General features: G+C 54.3%; 2 protein-coding genes across 2 annotated transcripts; one reads left to right on the forward strand and one right to left on the reverse strand.

The window, feature by feature from the left end:
* The first annotated feature begins 1,348 nt into the window (after positions 1–1,348).
* TMEM81 (transmembrane protein 81) lies at positions 1,349–2,587 on the forward strand. The gene is made up of 2 exons (XM_041470526.1): positions 1,349–1,491; positions 1,822–2,587. Exons 1-2 carry the CDS (start codon positions 1,430–1,432, stop codon positions 2,585–2,587), a joined length of 828 nt encoding a protein of 275 aa, XP_041326460.1. The 5' UTR covers positions 1,349–1,429.
* A 653-nt stretch (positions 2,588–3,240) lies between these two features.
* Positions 3,241–23,968, reverse strand: CNTN2 (contactin 2). Its single transcript, XM_041470500.1, has 23 exons — positions 23,848–23,968; positions 22,474–22,577; positions 18,041–18,185; positions 17,084–17,259; positions 16,708–16,803; positions 16,195–16,404; positions 15,509–15,608; positions 15,117–15,292; positions 13,607–13,743; positions 13,015–13,144; positions 12,002–12,152; positions 11,615–11,742; positions 11,135–11,310; positions 10,356–10,476; positions 9,863–10,021; positions 9,596–9,745; positions 9,021–9,091; positions 8,600–8,834; positions 7,760–7,875; positions 7,259–7,445; positions 6,955–7,067; positions 6,701–6,869; positions 3,241–5,773 (listed from the first exon to the last, which is right to left on the reverse strand). Exons 2-23 carry the CDS (start codon positions 22,526–22,528, stop codon positions 5,664–5,666), a joined length of 3,111 nt encoding a protein of 1,036 aa, XP_041326434.1. The 5' UTR covers positions 22,529–22,577; positions 23,848–23,968; the 3' UTR covers positions 3,241–5,663.
* Positions 23,969–24,602: the final 634 nt, after the last annotated feature.

The following is a 24,602-nucleotide window of genomic DNA, read 5'->3' on the forward strand; positions in this document are numbered from 1 at the left end:
CAGCTCCCAGGATTTGCTGGACCTTCCCTGAGGGTTCTTCCTTGGAATGTTTGGGGCTGTTGTGCCCCGGCTGTGACATCAGAGCTGCTCCCATGGGAACAGCTCCAGGGCCTGGTGTGGACACAGAGTGACCAGAGCCAAAGTGGCTCAGACCGCCCTGGATTCCCATGGATCAGCCCAAATAGAGGTTGGAATGTTGGGGTTGGATTTGGGGAGTGCTCCAAACTGGGATGTGTTTGTGTAAGTCAGGATTGGACAGGGCCTCCATGAGGAACTGGGATTTTGGGATTTCCTCACACTCCACAGCGTTATTTGGGAGATTCCAGCAGTAACTCCTGCTGGAAATTCGGAGTTTGGTGGGAAAATGAAAGTGGAGCCGCTCCTTTTCCGGTGGAAATCCGTCCAAAATAAAACCCATCAAAAATAATGATGGAAGTCTTACAGAGGGGAGAGAATTTCACTGAAATTGCCGAGCACAGCCAAAACCGATGGAATTTGGGCAGAGTTGGATTGGATCCAATGGATCAGAATATCCTCCTGTCCTGTTCAAAGAACATTCCCGATGGAATTCCTGGAATTCCCACTCTGCTGGATCCAGTAATACCTTGCTGTGTCTTTTTTTAGTTGTGCCTCCAGCTCCACATCGGGAGGATTTTCCCAGGTGGAAGGATTAGATCTGGTGGGATGTCAGAGACATCCCAAAGAACCTGGGAGATTCATGGAATGATTCCTGGGGGTTCGGAGTGCTGAACCCAGACACAGAAGCGCCTGGAAGATGGAGCAGAGCCCCATCGTGGTGATCCTGCTGTGCGCCCTGTGCATTCCAGCAATGCTTCCCTTGGGATTGGGAACGGAGCTTCCCTCGGGAGCAGGATTGGAGCTTCCCTTGGGATTGGGCTCGGAGCTTCCCTCAGGAGCAGGACCGGAGCTTCCCTTGGGACCGCGATTGAAGCTTCCCTTGGAACCGGGCTCAGAACTTTCCTCGGAACCGGGATTGGGATCGGGGCTTTCCTTGGACCCAGGATCGGAGCTTCCCTCGGAAGCGAGATGGGGATCAGAGCTTCCCTCGGGATCAGAGCTTCCCTCAGAAGCACGATCAGAGCTTCCTTCAGAACCGGGATCTGAGCTTCCCTCGGAAGCGGAATCAGATTCCGAGCTTCCCTCAGAACTGGGATCAGGCTTGGATCTTCCCCCGGGAGCGGAGTCCATCCCGCTGGGGCTGAAGCCCATGGTGGCGGTAAACTCCACGCCCTGCAGCGTCACCTGCGGGCTGTTTAGTTGTGCCTCCAGCTCCACATCGGGAGGATTTTCCCAGGTGGAAGGATTAGATCTGGTGGGATGTCAGAGACATCCCAAAGAACCTGGGAGATTCATGGAATGATTCCTGGGGGTTCGGAGTGCTGAACCCAGACACAGAAGCGCCTGGAAGATGGAGCAGAGCCCCATCGTGGTGATCCTGCTGTGCGCCCTGTGCATTCCAGCAATGCTTCCCTTGGGATTGGGAACGGAGCTTCCCTCGGGAGCAGGATTGGAGCTTCCCTTGGGATTGGGCTCGGAGCTTCCCTCGGGAGCAGGACCGGAGCTTCCCTTGGAACCGGACTCGGAGCTTCCCTTGGGACCGGGATTGAAGCTTCCCTTGGAACCGGGCTCAGAACTTTCCTCGGAACCGGGATTGAGATTGGGGCTTTCCTTGGACCCAGGATCGGAGCTTCCCTTGGAAGCGAGATGGGGATCAGAGCTTCCCTCGGGATCAGAGCTTCCCTCAGAAGCACGATCAGAGCTTCCTTCAGAACCGGGATCTGAGCTTCCCTCGGAAGCGGAATCAGATTCCGAGCTTCCCTCAGAACTGGGATCAGGCTTGGATCTTCCCCCGGGAGCGGAGTCCATCCCGCTGGGGCTGAAGCCCATGGTGGCGGTGAACTCCACGCCCTGCAGCGTCACCTGCGGGCTGGGCGTGAAGCAGGAGCAGCTGTGCGAGGTCAGCCCGGCCGGGCAGCGCCGCAACTGCTCCCTGGTGCGCTCGCGCTGCCTCACCGACTGGATCTGCGGCCTCCGGCACTTCAGCGTTCCCGAGGGAAAACCCTTCAAGCTCGTCTGCCTCTCCCCGGACGCCGCCAGCCTGGAGGGACCAAATTTTGGCTACACCTGGAGGTTCGCCCGGGGACTCATCACCACCAACGACCTCCTGTTCCACCCTTTCCGCAATCCCAGCCCTTCCCTGAGCTTCTCGCCGGCGCTGGAGTCGCATTCCGGGACCTACCGCTGCGACGTGCAGGTGCTGAGCTCCTTCAAGCTCGTCAAGAGGATCTACTTCGGCCTCAGGGTGATCCCCAAGGATCTGGTGGATCTGGACTTCGAGAAATCCCTGACCTGGGAGCAGCAGCTGGTGGCCAACGGGGAGGAACCACCGGGAAACGTCACGGGTGCCCCGGAGCAGCAGGAGAGCTTTTGGAAGAAGCAGTGGTTTTACGAGGCCGTGCTGGGAATTGGGAGTGGGGTGATCATGGGGATCCTGTTCAGCCTCGGGCTCTGCTGCCTGGGCAGGATTTGCAGGAAAAGAGCAGCGCGAGAAATGAACGAAGATTGACGCAATTCCCTGCCTTTGGCTCTTTGTTAGGATCAGGAATTCAGGGTGGGAGTCTTGGGATCGTCCATTGTTGGATTTAGTGATCCTCCCCTTCCAACTCAGGACGTCCCATGGATCCCATAACTATTTCATGGGATATTTAGAATTTATTTGCAACAGACAAGTTTATTATTGAATTTTTTTGGCTGCTTTGGAGCCTGGATTAAGAATTCAGGAATTCATAATGGGATTCTTTGGGTCGTCCACAGTTGGATTTTGGTGATCCTCCCCTTCCAACTCCGGACATTCCATGGATCCCATAACTATTACATGGGATATTTAGAATTTATTTGCAACAGACAAGTTTATTATTGAATTTTTTTGGCTGCTTTGGAGCCTGGATTAAGAATTCAGGAATTCATAATGGGATTCTTTGGGTCGTCCACAGTTGGATTTTGGTGATCCTCCCCTTCCAATTCAGGACGTCCCATGGATCCCATAACTATTTTGTGATATTTAGAATTTATTTGCAAAAGACACAGTTTATAAATTAATATTTTAGGCCACTTTGGAGCCTGGATTAGGAATTCAGGATGGGATTCTTGGGGTCGTCCACAGTTTTTCCTTTTACCATGACGACACAAAAATGCTTTGATATCAAAAAACATGGGTATGGAGGGAAATAATTTTATTTATTTGAATGAAAACCAAACAGGCACTTCCCAGAGCTGATTCCCAGAGGGTTTTTTTCACCTCCTGAACATGGAAAAATCGGGAATGACCCATCACAGCGGGCTGGGAGTTAATGGTCCAGAGCTGCCCCATCTGCAGGAGCCTCTCTGCTCTTTGTCATGGAAATTTCAGTGTCTTGGGCCCAGCTGGGATTCCCAAATCCAGCAGGATGAAAGCTCCAGCTCTGCTGGGGAAGTCAGAGCGGGAGCCAAAAATCTCCTTCATCTTTGGATTGCGGGGTTTTGTAATTTCTGAGAGGAGCCAGATGCTCAGAGCAGGGAAAATGAACCCATAATTGGAATTTTTATTTGGAGACCGAGGGCTGGGATGGCCACTGGGGTCCAGCTGTCACAAAGGGCTTTTAATGGGATTTTTTTCAGGGGGTGCTCTTTGATTTTTGAAGGGATATTAAGGATTGGGGGATGTTAATCATAAAAGGGGAAGGAAGGGAGAAGGCAGGAAAAGGGAGTAGAGAGTTCAGTGCAAGTAGGGAAGTAAAAACTCTCGGAAGAGCATCCCCATTCTTCTTTTTTCCCTCTCCCCCTGCAAAATCATCTTTTCTTAATCACTGCCCATGAATTCACACCATAAAGGACAGAAATTTAGGAAAGAAATGTCTCTGCTCTGAACTCCAGGACCTTAGGGATCACCAGAGGCTGGAGCTGGGCAGGGCTCCTTCCTTGTCTCCATCCCTCATCCTTCCTTCTCTCCTTCCTTCCCTCTCTCCATCCTGCCTCCAAATCCCCTGAATTCCACTTCTCTCCCCGGCTCTGCACACCTTTAACCCCTGGGCTGTATTTTAGGAAGCTCTGAGAGGTTTTAAGGAGGATCCCAAGCCTTTTCCTGCCGTTGGTGGCTCTGGCTGGGTGTTAAATGTAGATTTTTGTCATTTCCCGAGGTCCAAATGCTGGATTTGCAGGTGCAGATCCTTCCCAACCCTGGATTAATGGAATGGCAGAAGGGACTGCCCAAAACAGAGCTTAACAAAGCCTGAGCTGCCCTGTCTGGAGAGGGATTTCCCTGCCACCACCTGGGCTAAAAAGGGCAAGGAATTGGCATTTAAAGGGAAAACTGCACATCAGGGCCCAGCCAGAAAATTCCAGGGTTGGGATTGCCCAGTCTGGCACAGTTTTCTCTGGGATTGAGAAATCACAGCCGGGGAAAATCCCTAAAACCCCCCTTGGGATGGAACCAGCAGCAACACCAACCAATTCTCGTTTACTTTGGTCAACTGCTTTACTGGGAGACAGAGATTTCAACAGGCAACATCGATTCCCAACCAGTCCTGTGGCTGCTCAGCTCAGCATTCCTGCTTTTCCCAGCCTCTGGAGTGGAGGGGGCTCCTCAGTGTCCCAGAGCTTCCTTGGGATGTCTGGCAGCCGTCGGAGCTGGAATCCAGAGCTGCTTCCTGGCTGGGTCTCAGCCTTTGCAGTCCCAATCCGAGCCTGGAATTTTGGCTGGGTGAATTCTCAGTGCAGAAAGATGAATCCGAGTACAAATTTTCCTTGTTGTCCCAGTGGTGGCTTCCTGGAGTCTCCCTTTCCTGTTTTATCTTTTTTTTTCTTTTTTTTTTTTTTTTTTTTAATTTCTTCTTTAAGCCCCTCTGAAATTGGATTTTTTGACACCTCCATTTTTTGGCAGAGCTGCCCAAATTAGGGATGCTGGGAAAGGATCCCCTTCTCCCAAAGAGGCAAACAGGGTGACAAATCCACCCCAAAAGCACATGGGATATGGGAAAACACGGAATTTGCACCTCACAGCTGAGACAAGCACCAGGCTGGGGCTGCAAGTGAACACCAGAGTAGTAAAAAAAGCTTTTCAGGCTGGGGCAGAGCTCCACCTTCCCGTGGGTTTGTCTCCTTGGGCTGGTTCCTGCAGGGTTTGGCTGTTTTTTGTGGGAAAAAGGATCAATCCCGTCCCACAAATGCTCCGAGCTGGCTGTGGTGGGATGGGTGTGGAACATGCTGGTCCCTGAACTCCTCAGTCCCCGTCCCCCCACGGAATTCACTGTACAGAGTTTAAAAAAAAGTCAAATTTAGCAGTCTGGTTATCTCATACATGGCTTCGATAAGGCAGAAAACCTATGGATACAGTGAGGGCGGGGGCAGCTGGCTGCAGAATTCCCGGAGTATTCTTCATTTTCTTTGTTTTCCTTAAAAAACATTTAATCGGTTAAAGACCCATGTCTTGTACGAAAGCTTTTGTTCCTCCAAACCAAAAAACAAAACAAACAACAAAAAAAAAAAAAAAAGAAAGCTGTTTTTAACTCCTTCCTCCCTTCCAACCACGCGGTCCAATCCTCTCCCCGCGGTGCTGCCCCGAAGTGGGATTTGCGTTGTTCCCATGGGATCGGGAGGAGCCGCGGTCAGAGCTCCAGGGAGCTGATCAGGGCCACCATCAGCAGGGAGTTGGTGGCGATGGCCACCACGTGTGGCGCTGGCCTCATCCCCGAGTCCTCCACCATCATGCTCGTCCCTGGAAAAACAGGGAATAGGGATGGGGATGTGGGGTGGCGCGGACACCACGGGGAATTGAGGGAGGTTTTGTGGGGTTTTTTGTGTGTTTGGCGCTGGTAAAACTCCTGGGAGTGCTGGGAATGGGAATTTGGGGGCGGGCACTGGGAATTCGCCCCTGGATTTAAGGAATTTGGTGGAGCTGCGGCCCGACAGAGCTGGGGTTTCACTCTTAGTGGAAAACTTAAATGGTTTTTGGCTCGTAACTCTTGGGAAGTTGGGTGCTGTGGGGTGCCAAGGCTGCAAATCCTAAAGCTGGGTCAGGCTGGACTGAGTTTGGGGAGAGGAGTGGGGAGAAGGAGAAGAGCCAGGAATTCCTATGAGTGAACAGTACAAGGAACCAAAGGCTGATTCCAGGAAAAAACAATTCCAGAAAGGAGCAATTCCAGAAATGACCAATTCTGGAGTCTCAAGCTAAAACACTGCAGATGTTCTCCCGTGGCCCTGGAAGGGAGAGTGGGATTTTAAAACACAATTTATTGGGATCGTGCTGTGGCCAGGATGGGAGGGGCATGGCTGAGTCCTTCCTGCTGGGAAGGGAAGGACAGGAGGTGTCCTGGGAGCTCCGGGGCCTTGGAGACCCTTGGAAAGGGGAATTTGGGCATGGAGAGGGTGTGGTCAGGGAGCACAGGAAGTGGGTGTGGCCAGAGGAGTGGGTGTGGTCAGGGAATAACGTGGATGGGTGTGGTCAGCACACATTGGTGGGTGTGGTCAGGGGAGTGGGTGTGGTCAGAGGAGTGGGTGTGATCAGATGAGCACATGGATGGGTGTGGTTGCTGGAGTGGGTGTGGTCAGAGGGCCAGGTGTGGCCAGAAAAGCACATGGATGGGTGTGGTCAGTTGAAGGGGTGTGGTCAGAGGAGTGGGCGTGGCTGGAGGAGCACAGGTACCGCTGTTCCGGAGGATGTGAACTTCTGCCGGGGTCCCGTCCCCGCCGGGCCCGGTCACCCGGATCTGGACGAAGGCGTGAGTGAAATCCTCAGGGATGGGGATGTCGATCTGGCTCTTGCTGGCCAGGTACAGGGTGGGGGCCGAGTGGGAATCCTGCCTGTAGAGCATCTGTGGGAAGAGGGAATGCTGAGCTCCCGTTCCCTGTGGTTTCCTTGGATCATCTCCAGGAGAAGCCCAGCCTCGCTGGCCGTACCTTGTACCCCGTGACTGCCGACTCGTCTGCCTTGGCCACCACGGGGTCCCACTTGATGCTGACTGTGGAGCCGGAAAAAGTCCAGGAGATGTTCCCAGGTGGCCTTTTTGGTGCTGAGGGATGCAAAACCAGACAGGGATTGGGTAAATCAGGGAGGGAGGAGAAGGCTGTGCTGGTCCCAGCCATCCCCTGAGGTGTCACCACTGTGAGGCGTTCAGGGGGACACCAAACAAGAGCACCAAGATCAAAGTTTGGGTGATTTTGGGGGATCCTGTGGAAAGTGGAGGGGTCAGGGCTCACTCACGAGGTCTCGTGGTGGTGACGTTGGTGGCAGGGCTGGGGGGGCCGGTCCCTGCCCGGTTGTAGGCTCGCACTGACACGTGGTAGTCGGTGTTGGGGTTCAGGCCGATGACATGAGCCGATGTCACCAGCCCCGCTGTCCTCACTCTGTCAGCCGCCTCCTCCTTGTCCCCGTCCTTCCAGTACCGAATCTGTGTGGAAAAGGACAGGATAAATCCCGAGTCAGCCCACCCTGAAGGGCCTTTGGGTGTTTGTTTCTGTGTATTTTGCTTTGTGTGTGCCCAGGAATGAGGCCACAGCCTGCTGGGAAAGGCAGGCAGGAAAAATGGGATGATTCCCTTTAATCTCTCCTGAGCGAGCAGTGCCAGCCCCATCAGAACCACGTGGTGTGAGAATTATCCCCCACCTCTGGAATCAAAATGCTATTTCCTTTCACCTCACATAACCCGGGGGAATTTTCCTTGCTGGGCTCTCAGGGTCTCCCATTCCCATTGGAATCTCCTACCTCGTATCCCAGAAGCACTCCGGTCATTTCTCCCTGCTCCACGGGCTCCCAGGACACATCCATCTCCGAGGACAGGACAGACTTGGCAATGACCCTGTAAGGAGCCGCCTTGGGTTCTGAAAGACAGGAATAAAATCCTTTTCCTGACTTTGGACCCCATCGGGAACAAAAGGTTTTCCCGCGGCATCATTCCCTGGCAGACAGCTGGTGCTGTGTTATGGAGCAAGGAGAAGGGATTTAGGGACTTAGGGGGACAAGCAGGGCCACAGCTGTGAGCTCTGGGATCCGTGTCTCCCCAAGGCTGTGGGGCAGTCAGGGCTGGGCTTAGGGAATCCTCACTGAGGGTTTGGAGGAGTAGAGGAGCCAAAGGAATGTCCGAGCTCCCGGTCGCACACGGGTCTGGCTGAGGAAAGGCAGTGGGTTGGACAAAACAGGGAATTCCGAGTCTGCAGTCATGGAATGGTTTGGGTGGAAGGGACCTTAAGGTTCATCCAGTGCCACCCCTGCTATGGCAGGGACACCTTCCACTGTCCCAGGCTGCTCCAAGCCCCATCCAACCTTGCCTTGGACACTCCCAGGGATCCAGGGGCAGCCACAGCTTCTCTGAGAATTCCCTCCCAGCTCCCCACCCTCCCAGGGGACAATCCCTTCCCAAACTCCCATCTGTCCCTGCCCTCTGGCAGTGAGAAGCCATTCCCTGTGTCCTGTCCCTCCATCCCTTGTCCCAGATCCCTCTCCAGCTCTCCTGGAGCCCCCTCATGCCCTGGGAGAGGCTCTGAGCTATCCTTGGAGCCTTTTCCTCTCCAGGTGAGCATTCCCAGCTCTCCCGCTGCTCTTTACCTTCCTCAGCCGAGTACACGATGGCCGTGAGGCTCTCGGGGCCCTCCCCTTTCCTGTTGTAGGCCTTGATCTTCACCTCGAAGGGGGTGTAGGGTGCGATGCTCTCGTTGCGGTACACGAACTGCAGCGACTCCGCGTGCGGCACCCGCGCCCTCAGCCAGGCCTGGCTGCCCTTCCTCCGGAAGGACACGATGTACCCAAAGCCATCCCCGTTCTGGTAGTCCCGCAGCGTCGGCTGGGAAGAGAGAGAGAGCCTTGTTTCTTCCAAACTGGGATTTGGCTCATCCAAACTGGGATGGTGGCGCTGATTTCCCAAAGGAAATGTGCGCTGTCCAAACCAGCCCTTGGCTCAATCTCGTGTCCACACTGGGATGGCAGCATTGATTTTCACCCCTTGGTGCTTTCCCTGTTCCCAACTCACCGTCCAGGTGATGATGAGCTCGTTGGGAGCCCCTCCGCCGCCGCCAAGCCCAGATGGTGCCACCGTCGGTGCTGTGTGGTCCCCAAAAAAAAGCAGAGTTTGGGTTAAGGAGGTGGGAGTGATGGAAAAGAGCACAAACACAGCGTGACACCGGTGACACCGGATGGGACAGCTCCCAGGAAAGGACTGGGGTCTGTGGAATTCCAGCTTGTGCCTGACCAGATTATTTAGGGACAAGGATTTGGTGTCTGAGGGGACAAAGATGGAGCTCAAAAGTGGGGATGTGGAGGGGAGTTTTCTTAGGAAGAAGCTGGTTTGCATATGGTGGATTGGGTACACTTCTCCTGCTGTTGTCCCATCATTTCTGTCCGAGCAGCTGGACGTGGAATGAACATTCCCAGCCGGATGTAGTGCTGGCAAGTGCAGCTCTAACCCTGCTCATCTTTGACACAGAAATGGGCAAAAAGGTGGAAAATCCTGTGGTGGCCTCAGCTCTGGGAGCTCTCCATGAGATGATTCATCCCTTGGCACCATCCCGGACAGGGACAGGGACCTGGGCTTGCCTGCACACCCACCTGCTTCCTTGGTGCGGATTTTGCTGGAGGGCAGACTGGGCTCCCCAATTCCCAGGATGTTGCTGGCCAAGACCCGGAACTCATAATCCATCCACGGGATGAGGTTCACCACCTGTGCTGTCTCCGCGTTGCCCTCGATGTTTACGGGATCTGTAAAATCCAATAACACCAGAGAGGAAGGAATAGAGCGAGGAGCAGCAAGGAACCAGGACTGGCCGATGGCCAATGGCCTCGGTGTGTCACTGGTGCCACCGTGGGGACACTCACTGGTGCGCATCTGCTTCCATTGGCTGGACAGGAGGGTCCGGGCCTCGATGAGGTACCTGGCGATGGGGCTGTGGTTGTCGAAGCCACGGCTCCAGCTCAGCTGGACGCTGGTGTCACCGATGTCCCTTACCACCACCCCCCCGGGTGGGCCTGGAGGTCCTGGGGGGATGGGAAACGTGTCACTGACATGGAGGATCTGGAGGTTTATCACTCTCTGCATTGTGCAAGTCCTAAATTCACACTAGGCCTTTCTTTTCTGGAAGGTGGGAAGCCTCACCACCAGCTTTAGCCTCTGGAAAAGCTCCTCAGCCTGGCTGGAAAGGTTGGAAAAGACCTCCAAGATGACCAAATCTAAGTTTTAGGTGAAAATAAAACCCGCTGGGCCGTATCACGGAATTACTGGGTGTGAGGTGGTTACAGAGCAGCTGATGGCACGGGCCATGTCATTGCTCTGGGTTTGCCAGGAGCAGGGAACGTTCCCACAGGGAATTACCTCTGACGGTGAGCGTGGCTGACTCGGATGCGCTGTCCACCACGGTCTGGGCCGTGCAGGTGTAACGCCCCGAGTGCCGCAGCTGCGCGTTGGAGATGCTCAGGTCCCCGATGGCCTCCTTCTGCAGGGCAACGGGAGAACGCCGTGGGGACAGCATCAGAAGGTGACCAGTCACAGGCCAGAATTCAGTGTGGGTTGGCTTTGGGTGGTTCAGAGGTGGTGGAGGTGGAGAGGAGGGAGATGGGAAAAGATTCCCCCAGAGGTATGGAGCTGGATGGATCCAGGATGGATCCAGAGCTGGCCGAGGCTGAGGCTGTTTGGGTTGGGATGGTGATCAAAGAGTGATCAGTGAGTGATCAGTGAGTGACCACTGGGTAATCACTGAGTGATCATTTCGAGATGGTTGAGTGATCAATGAGTGATCATTGATCGATCATTGAGTCATCACTGGGTGATCTCTGCCTGCCTTTATCCACAGGCCTTTCCCTTTCTCCTCCAGTTTAGGTGGCGAGTGATCATGGAATCATGGAATGGTTTGAATTGGGAAGGATCTTAAAGCCCATCCCACTCCACGCCAGCCATGGCCAGGGACACCTTCCACTGACCCAGGCTGCTCCAAGCCCCTTCCAGCCTGGCCTTGGACACCTCCAGGCATGTGGAATTCACAGCCGCTCTGGGCAAAGTGACGGAGCAGCTTTGGTGGGCACAAACACGCAAACAACGAGTGTGGAATTAATTTTCCATTCTTTTGGATGGTCCGGAATTCCCTCTGGACTCACTGCGCTGGCTCGCCGGTAGTGGCCCTCGGACTTGTCAAAGTCGATGGGGAAATCATCCAGGGACCAGGTGAAGGTGAGGTCCATGGTGGGGTCGTGGGACGCGTGGCACTGCAGGGTGAGGTTCTCGCCCACGTTGATGTCGGCGCTCGATGGTGCCAGCGTGATCTTGGTGGCATCTGCAGGGAATGAGCAGGAAGGGCCATTAGCAGTGGATGTCCCCATCCCAGTATCCAAACCATCCCTTCCAGCTCCTCATCCCGCTCCAACAACTGGAGCTTCATGGGAGGAAGGATTAGGAAATGGAAACACTTTGCTCAAGGGCTGTTTGTTGGTGGATCAGGCACAAGTTTTGCTGCTCCACCTGAAATCACTTTGATTCCCTGATTATTCTGGTTTTTGGGAGTGTAAGGAGAGGAGAAACATCACATCACTCATTCTTAGTCGTTTCTTTCTTGATTGACCCCAAATGAACATCCCTACCTCGGACAGAGAGGATTCCAGTGCTGTTGGCTTTGCCCATGAAGTTCTCAGCAAAGCAGGTGTATTTTCCCTCATCGGATTTGCTGATGTTCTGCAGGATCAAGGTCCCGTCCGCCGTAATCATCACCCTGCAAAGGAGGAGGAGCCACACAAAGGAATGTTAAAATGTCTGCTGGACATTTGGGAATTTCCACTGATTTTGGAGAAACCGGGAACAAAATCAGGCAGAAAATATTGTGTAGGAGTTTGCTAAAGAAGAAATCAGAGGACTAAGAAAATTCAGGGATGCAGCAGCACATTTGGATCATCGAGTGCAGTCTTCTGGTAAAAAAAAAAATAAATATTTTAGCCACGTTTTCTAGGTGGAAGCTGACTCTGTGCTGCTACCTGCTGCTGTTGACCAGGAGTTCTGTCCCTTTGGTCCAGAGCACGGTGGCTTTTGGTGCTGCTCGTGGTTGGCACGGGATGATGACCTTCCCACTCCGGGCTGCCGGGATCAGCCGCTTCACCGGGCTTAGTCTAAAATCTGGAGCTAAGGCTACAGGGATAAAAAGAGAGGATTAAGGCACGATTAGAAACGCTGCCCTGGGGGGAATTTCAGCGCCGTGCGAGTGGGAATTATATTGTTGTTGGATGGCTTGGTAAGAGAAGCGAGGCAGAGTCTGGAGAGCGGGATAAGGGAGGAATTCCTCGGCTGCTGGGTGGATCCTGATGCCTGCCAGGCAGGAATTATGTGGCACACAAGTGGGACGGAGCGATGGGAATGGCCCTAACAAGTGCAAGGTCTTTGAGAGACACAACAACAGCTGCTTTGGAACATGTTGAGGATAATCTCTTCAATATCCTGACTAACGCAGACATCCAGCTTGCCTGAAACTCCTCCTGGAATTGCAGATGGAATCGGGATTTACCTGTTGGCCTCGGTGTGTTAATGTTGAGCAGTTGGTGCTCAGGGCCTTTAATTTATCTTTGGCATCTCCACAAGGAGATGAACTTTTGGACTAACGTGGAACCAGTTTGGCAGCAGTTCAGCTCCAGTCACCATCCATCAAACCAAGTGGAATGGAGGCTGAATTTTTTGGTTTTTGGACCTCTTTCCTCCAAAAAAGGGGAATTTGTAGTGGAAGAGAGGTTGTAATGCTGCTGCTGCGTGTCCTGTCCACTTCCTGTGGCTAAACAGATTTTTTTGTCCACTTTCACACAGAATTTACACAGGAGTTAGAATTTCAAGACTTGCACAGTGTCTTGTTGAACCAGCAACCACTTCAGTGGTGAGCAGGGCAGTTTTTGCTGCTCTTATCTCACTGCGACATCACAATGTCAGGATCACATCAGGGTATTAGGAAGAGATTTTTTCAGTGTCCCATTGGAACCCAGAGCTCTGGGAAAGGAGGAATTACCTTGCACTGTTAATTCAGCACTTGCATAAACTGTGCCATGCTTGTTCTCAGCCACACACTGATACATGCCAGAGTCCTCCAGGACTAGCTTGGAAAATCTCAGCTCTCCACCGCTCACTTCGATGCGGTTCTGTGCAAACAAGAGGATGAACCCATTAGATGAGAAAAACAAAAAAATAAAAATGGAACTCAGTCCTTGGCTGGGTCAGGGTTGAGTTTCGTCACAGACTCCTCGGGGTGGCCTGGTTTTCCATGAGTGAAAACACAGGAATTGTTTTTATGTCTGTGCGGTCACTCCCCCACGCCGCCGTGCTCTGTTTGCCGAGACACCTGAGCAGCAGCGTGCAGGACAGGCACAAGGCACTGTTTGTCCTCCCTGCTGGCCAGCTGTGAGTCCCTGCAGCTGCACGAAGCAATGGCTGGGATGGCAGCGCCAGGAGAGGGGATTTGGGGATGGTGCCATCGCTTCGCAGCCCGATGGGGGCACATGGAGGAGGGATGCGGCGTGAGAACCGGGGCGGGGATGCAGGAGCGAGGCAGGAGGAGGGGCTGGGGCTGGAGGAGCGGGATCAGAGCTGGCTCGGGGGGGTACCTGGGACGTCAGGGGCTGCCCATCCCGCAGCCACCGCACCGTGGGCCGGGGCTTGCCCGAGGCCACGCAGCTCCAGCGCAGGTCGGACCCGATGTCGGCCTCCGTGTCCGAGATCACGTCCAGCCACTCGGGCTGGGCTGCAGGGGACAAGAGAGAGAGGGCAGAGCCAAGGGGCTCAGCTGAGAGGTGGCGGTGCCAGGCTGGCAGAAGGATGTCCCTGTGCCAGCGCTGCCGGCACAGTCGTTGGCACAGCGGGATCTGCCACGGGAGCAGCCCTGGCCTTTTGTGCAGTGAGAGGCATGGCCGGGTCCTGCTGAGCTCTGGCTGTGCAAGACCAGGGCAGAATCCACGGCTGAGGAATTGGTTTCTCTTCTTAAGAGTAAATTCAGCCATTCCTGAACCATCAAATCATGGAATGGTTTGGGGTGGAAAGGAGCTTCAAGATCCCCCAGTGCCACCCCCTGCAATGGGCAGGAACACCTTTCACCATCCCAGGTTGCTCCAAGTCCCATGCAGCCTGGCCTGGAACACTTCCAGGGATGGGGAAGCCACAGCCCCTGTGCCAGCATCCCCATCCATCCTGTGCCAGTGCCTCACCGCTCTGACAGCAAAGAATTTCTTCCTGTATCTCCTCTAAACCTTCCCTCTCTCAGCTTCGGACCATTCCTGAACTTCAGGAAAAATGGGAATCAGGATGAGGTAACCAGGTTAGGTTTTTTAACTTGACTAGATCTGCTCAACAGCTCAGAGTGTTACCCCTGTGGAAGATCCCCAGGTTTGGAGAGGATCTTGAGCGTGAGCCAAGTTTGATTTTTGTCACTCCCCTTCCTTCCCTGGTTCCCTGAAGTTCGCTGTGATGATTTTAGAGCCTGTTAAGAGCTCTCTCTCTCTCTCCCTCTCCTTGCCACAGCCCAAATATGCCCACCAAGGAAAGGTTTCCCTGATCCCTGCAGGTCTTGGGGCTTTGCAACACCTTTCATTAGGGCTGGTAAGAGGCAGGATTAGAGGGGCTGGTTTTAGTCCCAAAGACTCAGACCATTGCCAGGGGAACCTTGGTGTCCTCTGGGAAGTTAAAATGTGTTCTCTGGGTGAAGAACACATGTTTAGATGTGTTTCTTGGGTGAAGGATACATGTTTGTGTTCCTTGGATGAAAGACACATGTTTAATGTGTTCCTTGGATGAAGGTCCTCTGGGAAGTTAAAATGTGTTCTCTGGGTGAAGAACACATGTTTAGATGTGTTTCTTGGGTGAAGGTTTGTGTTCCTTGGATGAAAGACACGTGTTTAATGTGTTCTTTGGATGAAAGACACATTTTTGGATGTGTCCCCTTGGATAAGGGATGAGTTTGGTGTGTCCCCTTGGATAAGGGACGTGTTTGGTGTGTCCTGTTGGATAAGGGACATGTTTGGATGCGTCCCCTTGGATAAGGGATGAGTTTGGTGTGTCTCCTTGGATAAGGGATGAGTTTGGTCTGTCCCCTTGGATAAGGGACGAGTTTGGATGCGTTACCGTGGATGATGATGCGGCCCTGGTGGGTGTCCCTCCCTTTGGCATTTTCCGCCTCACACTCGTACGTCCCCTCATCCTCAAATCCAGCGTGCTGGATCTGCAGCAGGGGTTCACTCCCGATCCACTTGGAGGACTGCGGCCCATCCAGCTTCCTCCACTTGATCCGGGGCACGGGGCTGTGGAAAAGCCGATCCAGTGAGTCCGGGCTGAGCTCAGTCCCCGCGTAGCCACCCCGGTCCTGTCCCAGAGGGCCTTGGCTTTGGCCAGGTCCTCCCTTTTCCCATTTCCCTACATCTCTGGTCTTCCATTGGAGGTGTGGAAGTCCTGCCGTTCCCTCCCAATCCCGATCCCCATCCCGATCCTAATCCTGATCCGCACGGAGCTGCACTCACTTTCCAAAGGCGAAGCACTCCAGGGTGACCACCTGCCCGGCCAGAGCGTAGGTGTCCGCAGGGAACCTGGCCTTGATGCTGGGTGGGAATTGCCTGGCATCTGCCACAGGGAAAACACTGCTCAGGGGACCTGGGTGACACCGAAATGCCACCTGGGGGGGTCTCAAAGGGCAGAGGGACCCATGAGGTGACTTCCCAACCCGTTTGGGTGAGGGGACAGAGGTTTCATTTTCTTTTTCAGACAGCTTGTGCTGAAATCTCTAAAAATCTCTTTTGTAACATTTCAGGGCTCCACAATTCCCAAGAATCCCAGAATCCTGGAATGGTTTGGGTTGGAAGGTCCTTAAAGCCCATCCAGTCCCACCCGTCCATGGACAGGGCCACTTTGCACTGTCCCAGGTTGCTCCAATCCGTGTCAATCCAGGCCTTCCTCCTGTTTAATTCCCTTTTCCCTGTACCAGAATTATCCTTTAAAAATAGAGAAACCCCATGGATGGACTGGAAACAGGGAATCTTGGAGAGAAAGCTGCTCCCCTCCCATCCCAGCCCCTCCATATTTTTGAGCCTCTTAAGAGATGCTGGAGGGTGATTTGGGCACTGTGGAGCCCACGTGCTTTGTGAGGGTTTGTTAATTCGGGTTTTTCCCATTAGAACTGGCATTTTTGGGACAATCCAAGAGCACTGACCCTCTGCAGCCAGGCTGAGGCGGGAGAACTTGCTGAAGACACTCTTGGTGATGAAGTCGATGTGGCTTGTGGCAAAGCAGGAGTAGTTGCCCAGGTCCGAGGCCTCTGTCTTGGCAATGTAAAGGTTGCCCGTGGTCTGGGAGATGAAACGTCTCCCGTCGGCCGGGATGAAATTGGGGAACTCATTCAGGAGCCACCGGTAGGATAAACCTGGGGGGGAAAGGAAGGGGATAAACTGGACAGGTTTGTCCTCCCAGGTGGGATGGACCCAGTGGGATTCCAGCCTGGAATTGGTCTTTCCATGGGAGGAAAAAGGAATCAACTGTGCTGGTTGTTGTGTCTTCCTGGATGGGATGGACCCAATGGGATTCCCAGCTGGAATTGGCCCTTGCATGGACACACCAACTCCCATCTCTGCTCTGCTGCGTTACAAACGCTGAATTAATCCCAAATTTCCTTCCAAGAAATTCCCAGAAAATTTGGGAACCCCGTGCTCTGCTGTGTCCCCCTTACCTGGGTAGTGGGGCGGGGGGCTGCAGGTGAACATCACCCCCCAGCCCTCGGTGATCTTCACGGGGTCCCGCTCTTCCGCCGAGAATTCCTGCAAAACTGAACAGGCAGAGTGAAACCTGGACAGGAGAATACAGCTGGAGGAACCTCTGTGCTTTCTCTGCCCCTCCTCGGTGGGTTTGTGCAGGGGGAGATCCAAAAATATCACTGGCTTTCTCCATAAATCTCCAAATTCTCCAAATTTCTATGGAAGTGCCAGGAGATTTCTCCATGGGATGATGTGCTGGATAGATTCTCTCCAGCCTTTTCCCAGGCAGGCTCAGTTTAAGCCCAGCCTAGCTGGCCTTGTGTTTAATTTACCTGGCGGTGCCAAACTTACAGCCAAAGCGGAGCGAGGCCTCCCTGCTCACCACGGTGCCCCTGGAATTGGATGCCACGCACTGGTAGGAGCCAGAATCCTTGGCTTTCACGGGGTTGCTGATCACCAAATCCCCGGCCACCAGCCTGTAGCGGGATTCCGGCTCCAGCTTCAGCTCCGTGCCGTTCATCTTCCACCTGCCGGGAGAAACGGGGCAGGGACAGGGATAAATCCCCACGGCCACGCTCATGGGGCTGGGCCTGGTGGATTTCCAGCTGGAGGTGGATTTGGATCTGAGCTGTGCCCTGGGAGGGGTGGAACATCTCAGAACTGTGGGATCGTTGAGGCTGGAAAATCCCTGTGGGATCATCGAGTCCAGGCTGTGCCCAATCCCCACCCTGAGCACTCAGTGCCACCTCCAGGTGACACCTCTAGGGATGGGCACTCCCTGGGCAGCCCCTTTCAGCCCTTTCCATGAGGAATTCCTGCTGATGTCCAACCTGAGCCTCCCTGGCCCAGCCTGAGGCCGTTCCCTCTCCTCCTGTCCCAGTTCCCTGGGATAAGATCCCAAATCCCCCCCGGCTGTCCCCTCCTGGCAGGGAGTTGTGCAGAGCCACAAATTCCCCCTGAGCCTCCTTTGCTCCAGGCTGAGCCCCTTCCCAGCTCCCTCAGGCCTCTCCAAACCCTTCCCAGCTCCCTCAGGCCTCTCCAAACCCTTCCCAGCTCCCTCAGGCCTCTCCAAACCCTTCCCAGCTCCCTCAGGCCTCTCCAAACCCTTCCCAGCTCCCTCAGGCCTCTCCAAACCCTTCCCAGCTCCCTCAGGACTCTTCAAACCCATCCCCAGCTCCCTCAGCTCCTCACAGGACAAGGAATCTCATTCCCAACTCAACAATTTTCCATACATAGAAGCGGAGGGGAGAAAGCAGAATTCCGGATGTTTCTGTCCCGTTCCAGGTGCAGAGGGAGCCCCGGGCTCACCTGTAGGTGGCGGGAGGATTGGCCCGTGCTCGGCAGGCCAGGGTGACCTTTTCCTCCGCCGAGCCCTCAGGGAAGAGGGTGTGGGAGGGCTGCTCCTCGAACACCGGCCCGTAGCTCCTCATGCCGCTCTGGGCTTGGCACCAAACTGTGGGAGAGGGGAAAACCTGCTCAGCTCCGCTTGGCTTTTCCTAAAAAAATCCTCCTTTTCAGTTTTGTAGAGTGTCCCCAGCAGCGAGGAGGAGAGAAGGAGCAAAGTGACGACCGCACCCCATCTGTCAGCGCAGCCCGGGCCTGGCTGTGGGGACACAACCTGGCACTCCCACCGAGCATCCCGCACCATTCCCGCCCTTCCAGAGGGACCAGCATCCCTGGGGACACCTGGAGCAAGGAATAGGGAGCTCCTGGAACACCACAGCTGGAGCTGGGAATGTCCCCTTGTGCCTGAGGTTCCTCCTCTGCCTGCACAAACTTTGCCTGGTTTGTTCTTCTGAAATCCTCTGCAGGGTGAGGGAGGAGAGGGGAGAAACAGGATCTTCACGGCTCTGGACACACCTGGCAGGTCCCCTCTGTCCCTGCAGCTCCGCTGGCTCCTGACACCTCAAACCAGTTGGTTGCTGGTGTGGAAACCAGAGCAAACCAGTGCAAACCAGTACACACCAGTACAAACCAGTGCACACCAGTGCACACCATTCTGTTCTGTGGCTGGGATGAGCCTGAAGCTGCTTTTGGGGTGTTCAGACTCAGAATTGATTCTGGTTTTGAGAACGGGGAGGAGCAAGAGGGACAAAGGCCCCACCTTTGATCCACACCAGGCCTGGGCCACCTTTTGGGGACAATGTGCCACTGGGAAGTGCCAGCTGCCTTCCTGTCTCAGAATTCCAAATCCCAGCAGATCCCCTCCCACACAGGGCAATTCCAGACCCCCAGATGGGTTTGGGTGGGAAAAACCTTCAAGCTCATCCCGTTCCAGCCCTGCCTGGGCTGGGACAGCTCCAACAGCCCAGGGTGCTCCATGGAAGGACACTGTGAGCCAGAGCCAGCCGGAACCTGCCTGGAAATCTCTTTCTCACAGGAACAGCCGGTGGGATAATTGCCAGCATGTCTGTCCTCGCTGTCCCTGTCCCCCTGGAGATGCCTGGCCCTTATCAGGGAAGGAGCCACCAGCACTGATAAGCTCCGAGCTGCTTCCCCGGCTCTGGGATCCTTCCCTGCTCTGTAATTGAATTAATGAGCGTCTCCAACCCGCTGTGCCAACGCCAATCTGTCTCCTTCCCCCCCCTGCTCAGCGGGGCCGCTCCTAAATGAAGCCATTCCCGGGAGCAGGATGTTTTATGGAAGAGTCGCTTCCAGCCGGGAATGGGCTGGGATCAGCGGGAGCAGCCCTTGACCTGCAGCTCCCAGGGTTCGCCTCGCGTTCCGGCTGCTCCGGGAGGAGGCTGGGATGGGATGGGAAGGGTGGGATGGGAGAGGGGCTCTGGTAATTGGCTCCGGGCTGGCAGCAGCTGCTCCCCATGTCCCTGCTCCAGGCAATTATCCCGGCTCTGCAAGGATATGCTCACGGGATGGTCCCTGGAGCCACGCAGGGAGAGGCACCGAGCTGGGATTCTTTGGAATTAAGGAAAAGCAGCGGGTTTGGGGTTGTTTCCCCTCCCATCCAGCGCTGTTTTCCATCTAGGATGGTTCTGTTCCTCAAGGAAAAGGTGGAAATCCTCTCCCATTTGGATGTGCTCGCGGGATGGTCCCCAGGGCCACTCAGGGAGAGGCACCGAGCTGGGATTCTTTGGAATTAAGGAAAAGCAGCGGGTTTGGGGTTGTTTCCCCTCCCATCCAGCGCTGTTTTCCATCTAGGATGGTTTTGTTCCTAAAGGAAAAGCTGGAAATCTTCTCCCATTTGGGTCAGTGCTGAGGGAGTCCCGGCTGGAATAAACTCTGCTGACCAGGCAGGGAAACAATAATGAGTTAATGGGGAATTAATGAGAAAGAATTAATTGAGTGCTGATAGATGAGTTAATTGTGCTCTGATAGATGGCGGTGACAGGATCCAGGCCGAGCAGCTTTAATTTTGAGATTAATTAGGGAGCATAAGGTAAATAATTTCTATTTATTTAACAAATAAAATATCTATTGGTACCACTCCCATCCCTGCCCTTTCCCGTGGGATTTTTTATTCCAATCAAGCCAAATCAGGCTCGTCCTCCCTCCTGATCCCACCTGGAGCCCGTGTCCCCTTGCTCTCCTCTGCTGTCCCTTTGTCCCTGCCAAGGTTATGGCTGCCAGTGCCAGGCATCGATTTTCCCACTTGGAATCGATGCCAGGGGTTCAGGTGAATTTTAATCCACAATTCCAAGGTGCTGAGGGTGAAACGCTTGGATTTCGCTCATTAAACATATCAGGGGTTGATTAAGGCAGTAATTAAACCGTTACGAGGTGGGGATAAGGTTAAAAATAAGAACTGATAAATCCCAGAAGTTCTGAGGCTGATCTGGGCCCATTCTGCCACCCCAGAATTCCCAATTTTTTAATGTTGCCAATGCAGGATCTGTCCTGGAGCTGTGGAATTTGGAAAAGGGGAGAAGACAGGCACAAAATAAAGGTTTTTAAGCCGAATTTCAAAGGAGAGGAGTGACCTGCTGGGAATTTCCTGTGTTCCATCCAGGTGGGAGAGCTGGAACGATGAGAAAAACCCCACCATGCCTCTGGAATAACCTTCAGTATCAGGGAAAATGATAATTAACACCAAAATCGTGAGAAACAGGTGAAAGCAGAACACCTGAAAATGAAGATTTGGAGAAGCAGCTGCAGGGAGGTGACTCCAAAGCCTCCCTTTTGGGATAGTTTTTAGGATATTTTTAGGAATTTGCTGAGAGCCAGGCCTGGAAAGTCCAGGTGTGCAGGAGGCTGCACTTTGTGCTGAGCCCAGGAAATGATGAATTTCCTCGGTGGAACATTTTCCAAGCTGGATTCCTTTTTCTGAGGACATCCACAGCACAGCCCTGGAGCTCCAGGATCACAGGGGGAAGCTGGGCAATAAATTGGTTTTACAGGAGTTTTATGCCCAAAATCCAAGTGGATTTGGGCTTTTTTGAGGATCAGCTCTCTGAGGAACCGAGGCTTTATTTTGGGTTGTTTTTAACGAGCAGCTTTCTGAGGAACAAAGGCTCAGGGCTTGGATTCCCAGATTTTCCAGAGGTTTTCCCAACTGAACAAAGGCCAGGGAAAGTTTGGGATTTCAGAGTGGTCTCTGTGCACTTCAGAAGCTTTAAATATTTAAATCTCCCTCCAGGCCTGGAGGTTTTGGCTCTTTTCCCACTCCACAACATTTCCCTGAGCCTCATCCATCGCTTCCAGCCTTTTGTCCCGATCCCTCCTGGTATTCCCAGGATTTCCCCTGTCCCATCTGCCCTCAGATCTCCATGGCACCACCAGCCAAAGCTCAGTGAAAATCCCCCTCCCAGGCTTCCCAGGGTGTGATTTTTGGGGGTTTGCCTGAACTCGGGTGGTTGATGGGGGACCCCAAGTCCGACTCCGTGGCCGCTCCGGGGTCAGGCCGATTTCCAAGCGGGATAATTGCCTCTGGATCCAGGGCAGCTCCCCTGCCTGGGCCTCCTCGGGGATGCAGAGAACATTAAAAGGTAATTAGATATTTATGAGGATGGGCCAGCAGGCTCTGCCCGGGGTGATGGATTGGCTGGAGGACATTAGCCAGTCTCTGCTGGAGAGGAAATGTCTCCCTGCGGAAAAGGGACCTGCAGGGAGCAGCCTGAGCCTCCCCGAGAGCCAGGGATGGGCCCTGAGGTCTGGAAATGGTCCCCAAAATCCAGAAATCATCCCCAAAATCCAGAAATGGTCCTTGAGATACAGGGATGGGCCCTGAGGTCTGGAAATGTTCCCCCAAAATCCAGAAATTGTCCCACAAATCCAGAAGTGGTCCCTGACATCCAAAAATGTCCCTGAGATCTGGAATTACTCCCTGAGATCTGGAAATTCTCCCTGAGATCCGGAAATGGTCCTTGAGATCTGGAAATCATCCCTGAAACCCAGAAACGTCCCTGAGATCTGGAATTTCTCCCTGAGATCCAGAAATCCTCCCTGTATCCAGAAATGCTCCCTCAGGAGCAGGGGGATCTTTTCAGGGTGCGGCCAGCAAGGAATCCCTGGAAGAAGCAGGATGGGGAGTGGAATGAATCCCACTGGCAGGAGGAAATTCCTCCTGCACCTCCCTAAATCTGGATTTAGAAAGGGGGAATCGTGTCAACCATTCCTGGCCCAGAGGGATATTGGGAATGGCACAGACATGGAACAGCCCCTCCCAAACCACGCGGGGATTTGGGAATCGGCGGCGCCGCATCCCACGGGCAGGAGATTCCCGGTGAATCCCGGGGGAGGTCCCGCCTCCGCCAGCCCATCCCGCCGCTCCCACGGGAATCTCTTACCCAGGAAGGTGCCGACGGCCAGGGAAGCGTGGATGAATCCAGCGGTGCCTCCCATCCTGCGCCAGGTCCTGTGGAGCCTCTACGGGCGCGTGGGGACAGCGGCCCTGGGGGGGACACACAGCGGGGTCAGCGGGGCCCTTCCTGCCCCAGACATTCCATGGGGATACAATTCCAGGGTCTGTGGGGTCAGCAGAGCCCTTCCAGCTCCAGACATTCCATGGGGATACAATTCCAGAGGCTCTGGGGTCAGCAGAGCCCTCCCAGCCCCAGAAATTCCATGGGGCTGTAATTCCAGAGGCTCCAGAGGCTGTTGGGTCAGCAGGGCCCTTCCAGCCCCAGATATTCCATGGAGCTGCTGTTCCAGAGGCTCCAGAGTCCAGCTGTGCCTCCCTGCTGGCCACCAGCCCAAGTGAGAGTCACTCCAGGGCAGAATTCCAGTCGTGCCCGGAGGAGCAGGAGCTGATGAAGGAGCCCTTTTTGTCCCCATGGGAGGGGACAATCAGGGAGCAGAATTGTTGTCCCTCCTCCTTTGCTATTTCCCATTCTTCCCCCCTCCTCCATAAACTCTCCTTTCCAAGCGTTTCTGATGGAAAACACCAAGGCAGAAGCACAGGGGATGTTGGTGGGGAGTGAGAAGGGAGGAATAATTTGGGTTTTTGTGGAAATAATGAAGATATTGGGAGGGAATTCTTGGCTGAGGAGGGTTGGGATGCCCTGGAACAGGATTCTCCATCCCTGGAATTGTCCCAGGCCAGGTTGGACAGGGCTTGGAGCAGCCTGGGATAGTGGAAGATGTCCCTGCCCATGGCAGGGGGGACACTGGGTGGGCTTTAAGGTCCCTCCCAACCCAAATCACTCCAGGATTTGGGGATTCTGTGACAAAGAAATCTTTAATTGAAACTCTTTTGATGCCAGGGCATTTTCTGATGACCTTTTCAGTCTCTTCCACAGCCTCCTGTGATCCCAAAAGATTCCTGAAAATCAACCCCCAACCAAACCTGAGCTCTTTGTGCAGCCCCGAGCCCTCTGCGGGAGCAGCCCCACCCCCGGCACCGCTTCCCACGGAGCTCCAGCAGGGATTTTGGGCTGCTTTCTCCCTCTTTGTTAACAAACCCTTTGGAACCGGCGCACGGAGCGCTCCCCCGGCCCGGCAGGGTCTCATTTCCCGCTGCCCTCCCCACAACACCCCGGCCAGGAGCTGGAGATGCTGCCAAGAGCTCCCGGGCCGCTCCTGCTGCTCATCCCCCTGCTCCAGCTGGTGCTGCTTCCACTCCTGTCCCTGCCCATCTGTCCCGGCCCCGGCTCGGAGCAGGGATTAGCCCGTCCCCTGGGATGCTCTGCCCCTTCCCAACCCCCCCTCATTACCAGCAGCACCTGAGCAAACAGCAGAGCCCAGCCTGGGCTCCTCCCGGCGCCTCCGGGCTGCGGAAACCAGCCGGGCTCTTTGTGTCCTCGCCCGGAGAGAAGGGTTTGCTGCCAGCATCCCAAAATCCAGTCCTAAATCCATCCCCAAATCCACCCCAAAATCCATCCCAAAATCCCATCCAAAACCCAGCCCAAAATCCATTCCCAAATCCAGCCCTAAATCCATCCCAAAATCCATCTCAAAATCCATTCCCAAATACAACATTAAATCCATCCCAAAATCTAGCCCCAAATCCAGCCCAAAATCCATCCCTAAATGCATCCCTAAATGCATCCCCAAAATCCATCCCAAAATTGATCCCAAAAATCCATCCCAAAAATTCAGCCCAAAATCCAGCCCAGAATCCATTCTGAAATCCATCCCAAAATCCAGCCCAGAATCGTGGGGGTTTGTCTTGTCTGGGTCCGAGGGATGGATCCCAGTGCCCGGAGCAGAGCCCAGCCCCGAGAGCTGGGCAGGGGACACGTGCAGGGGACAGAGAGGGGACAAAGGGGACAGAGAGAAGACAGAGGGGACTGACAGGAGGGGACAGAGAGAGAACTGACAGGAGGGGACAAAGGGGACAGGCAGGAGCGGATAGAGAGGGACAGAGGGGACAAATGGGACCGAGAGAAGACAGAGGGGACAGGCAGGAAGGGACAGAGAGGGAACTGATAGGAGGGGACAAAGTGGACAGCAGTAGGGGACAGAGAGGGGACAGCCG

This window comes from Pyrgilauda ruficollis, unplaced genomic scaffold (genome assembly GCF_017590135.1).
Source record: "Pyrgilauda ruficollis isolate IOZ18807 unplaced genomic scaffold, ASM1759013v1 scaffold247, whole genome shotgun sequence".
NCBI lineage: Eukaryota > Metazoa > Chordata > Aves > Passeriformes > Passeridae > Pyrgilauda > Pyrgilauda ruficollis.

Coding starts and splice junctions, on each gene's coding strand:
- TMEM81 (XM_041470526.1), top strand. CDS start 1,430: ATGGAGCAGAGCCCCATCGTGGTGATCCTGCTGTGCGCCCTGTGCATT. Junction 1,492..1,821: donor TGCATTCCAGCAATGCTTCC/CTTGGGATTGGG, acceptor CTCGGAAGCGGA/ATCAGATTCCGAGCTTCCCT.
- CNTN2 (XM_041470500.1), bottom strand. CDS start 22,528: ATGGGAGGCACCGCTGGATTCATCCACGCTTCCCTGGCCGTCGGCACC. Junction 13,145..13,606: donor GGCAGCCCCTGACGTCCCAG/GTACCCCCCCGA, acceptor TTGTTTGCACAG/AACCGCATCGAAGTGAGCGG. Junction 6,870..6,954: donor CGGCAGTCACGGGGTACAAG/GTACGGCCAGCG, acceptor CTCTTCCCACAG/ATGCTCTACAGGCAGGATTC.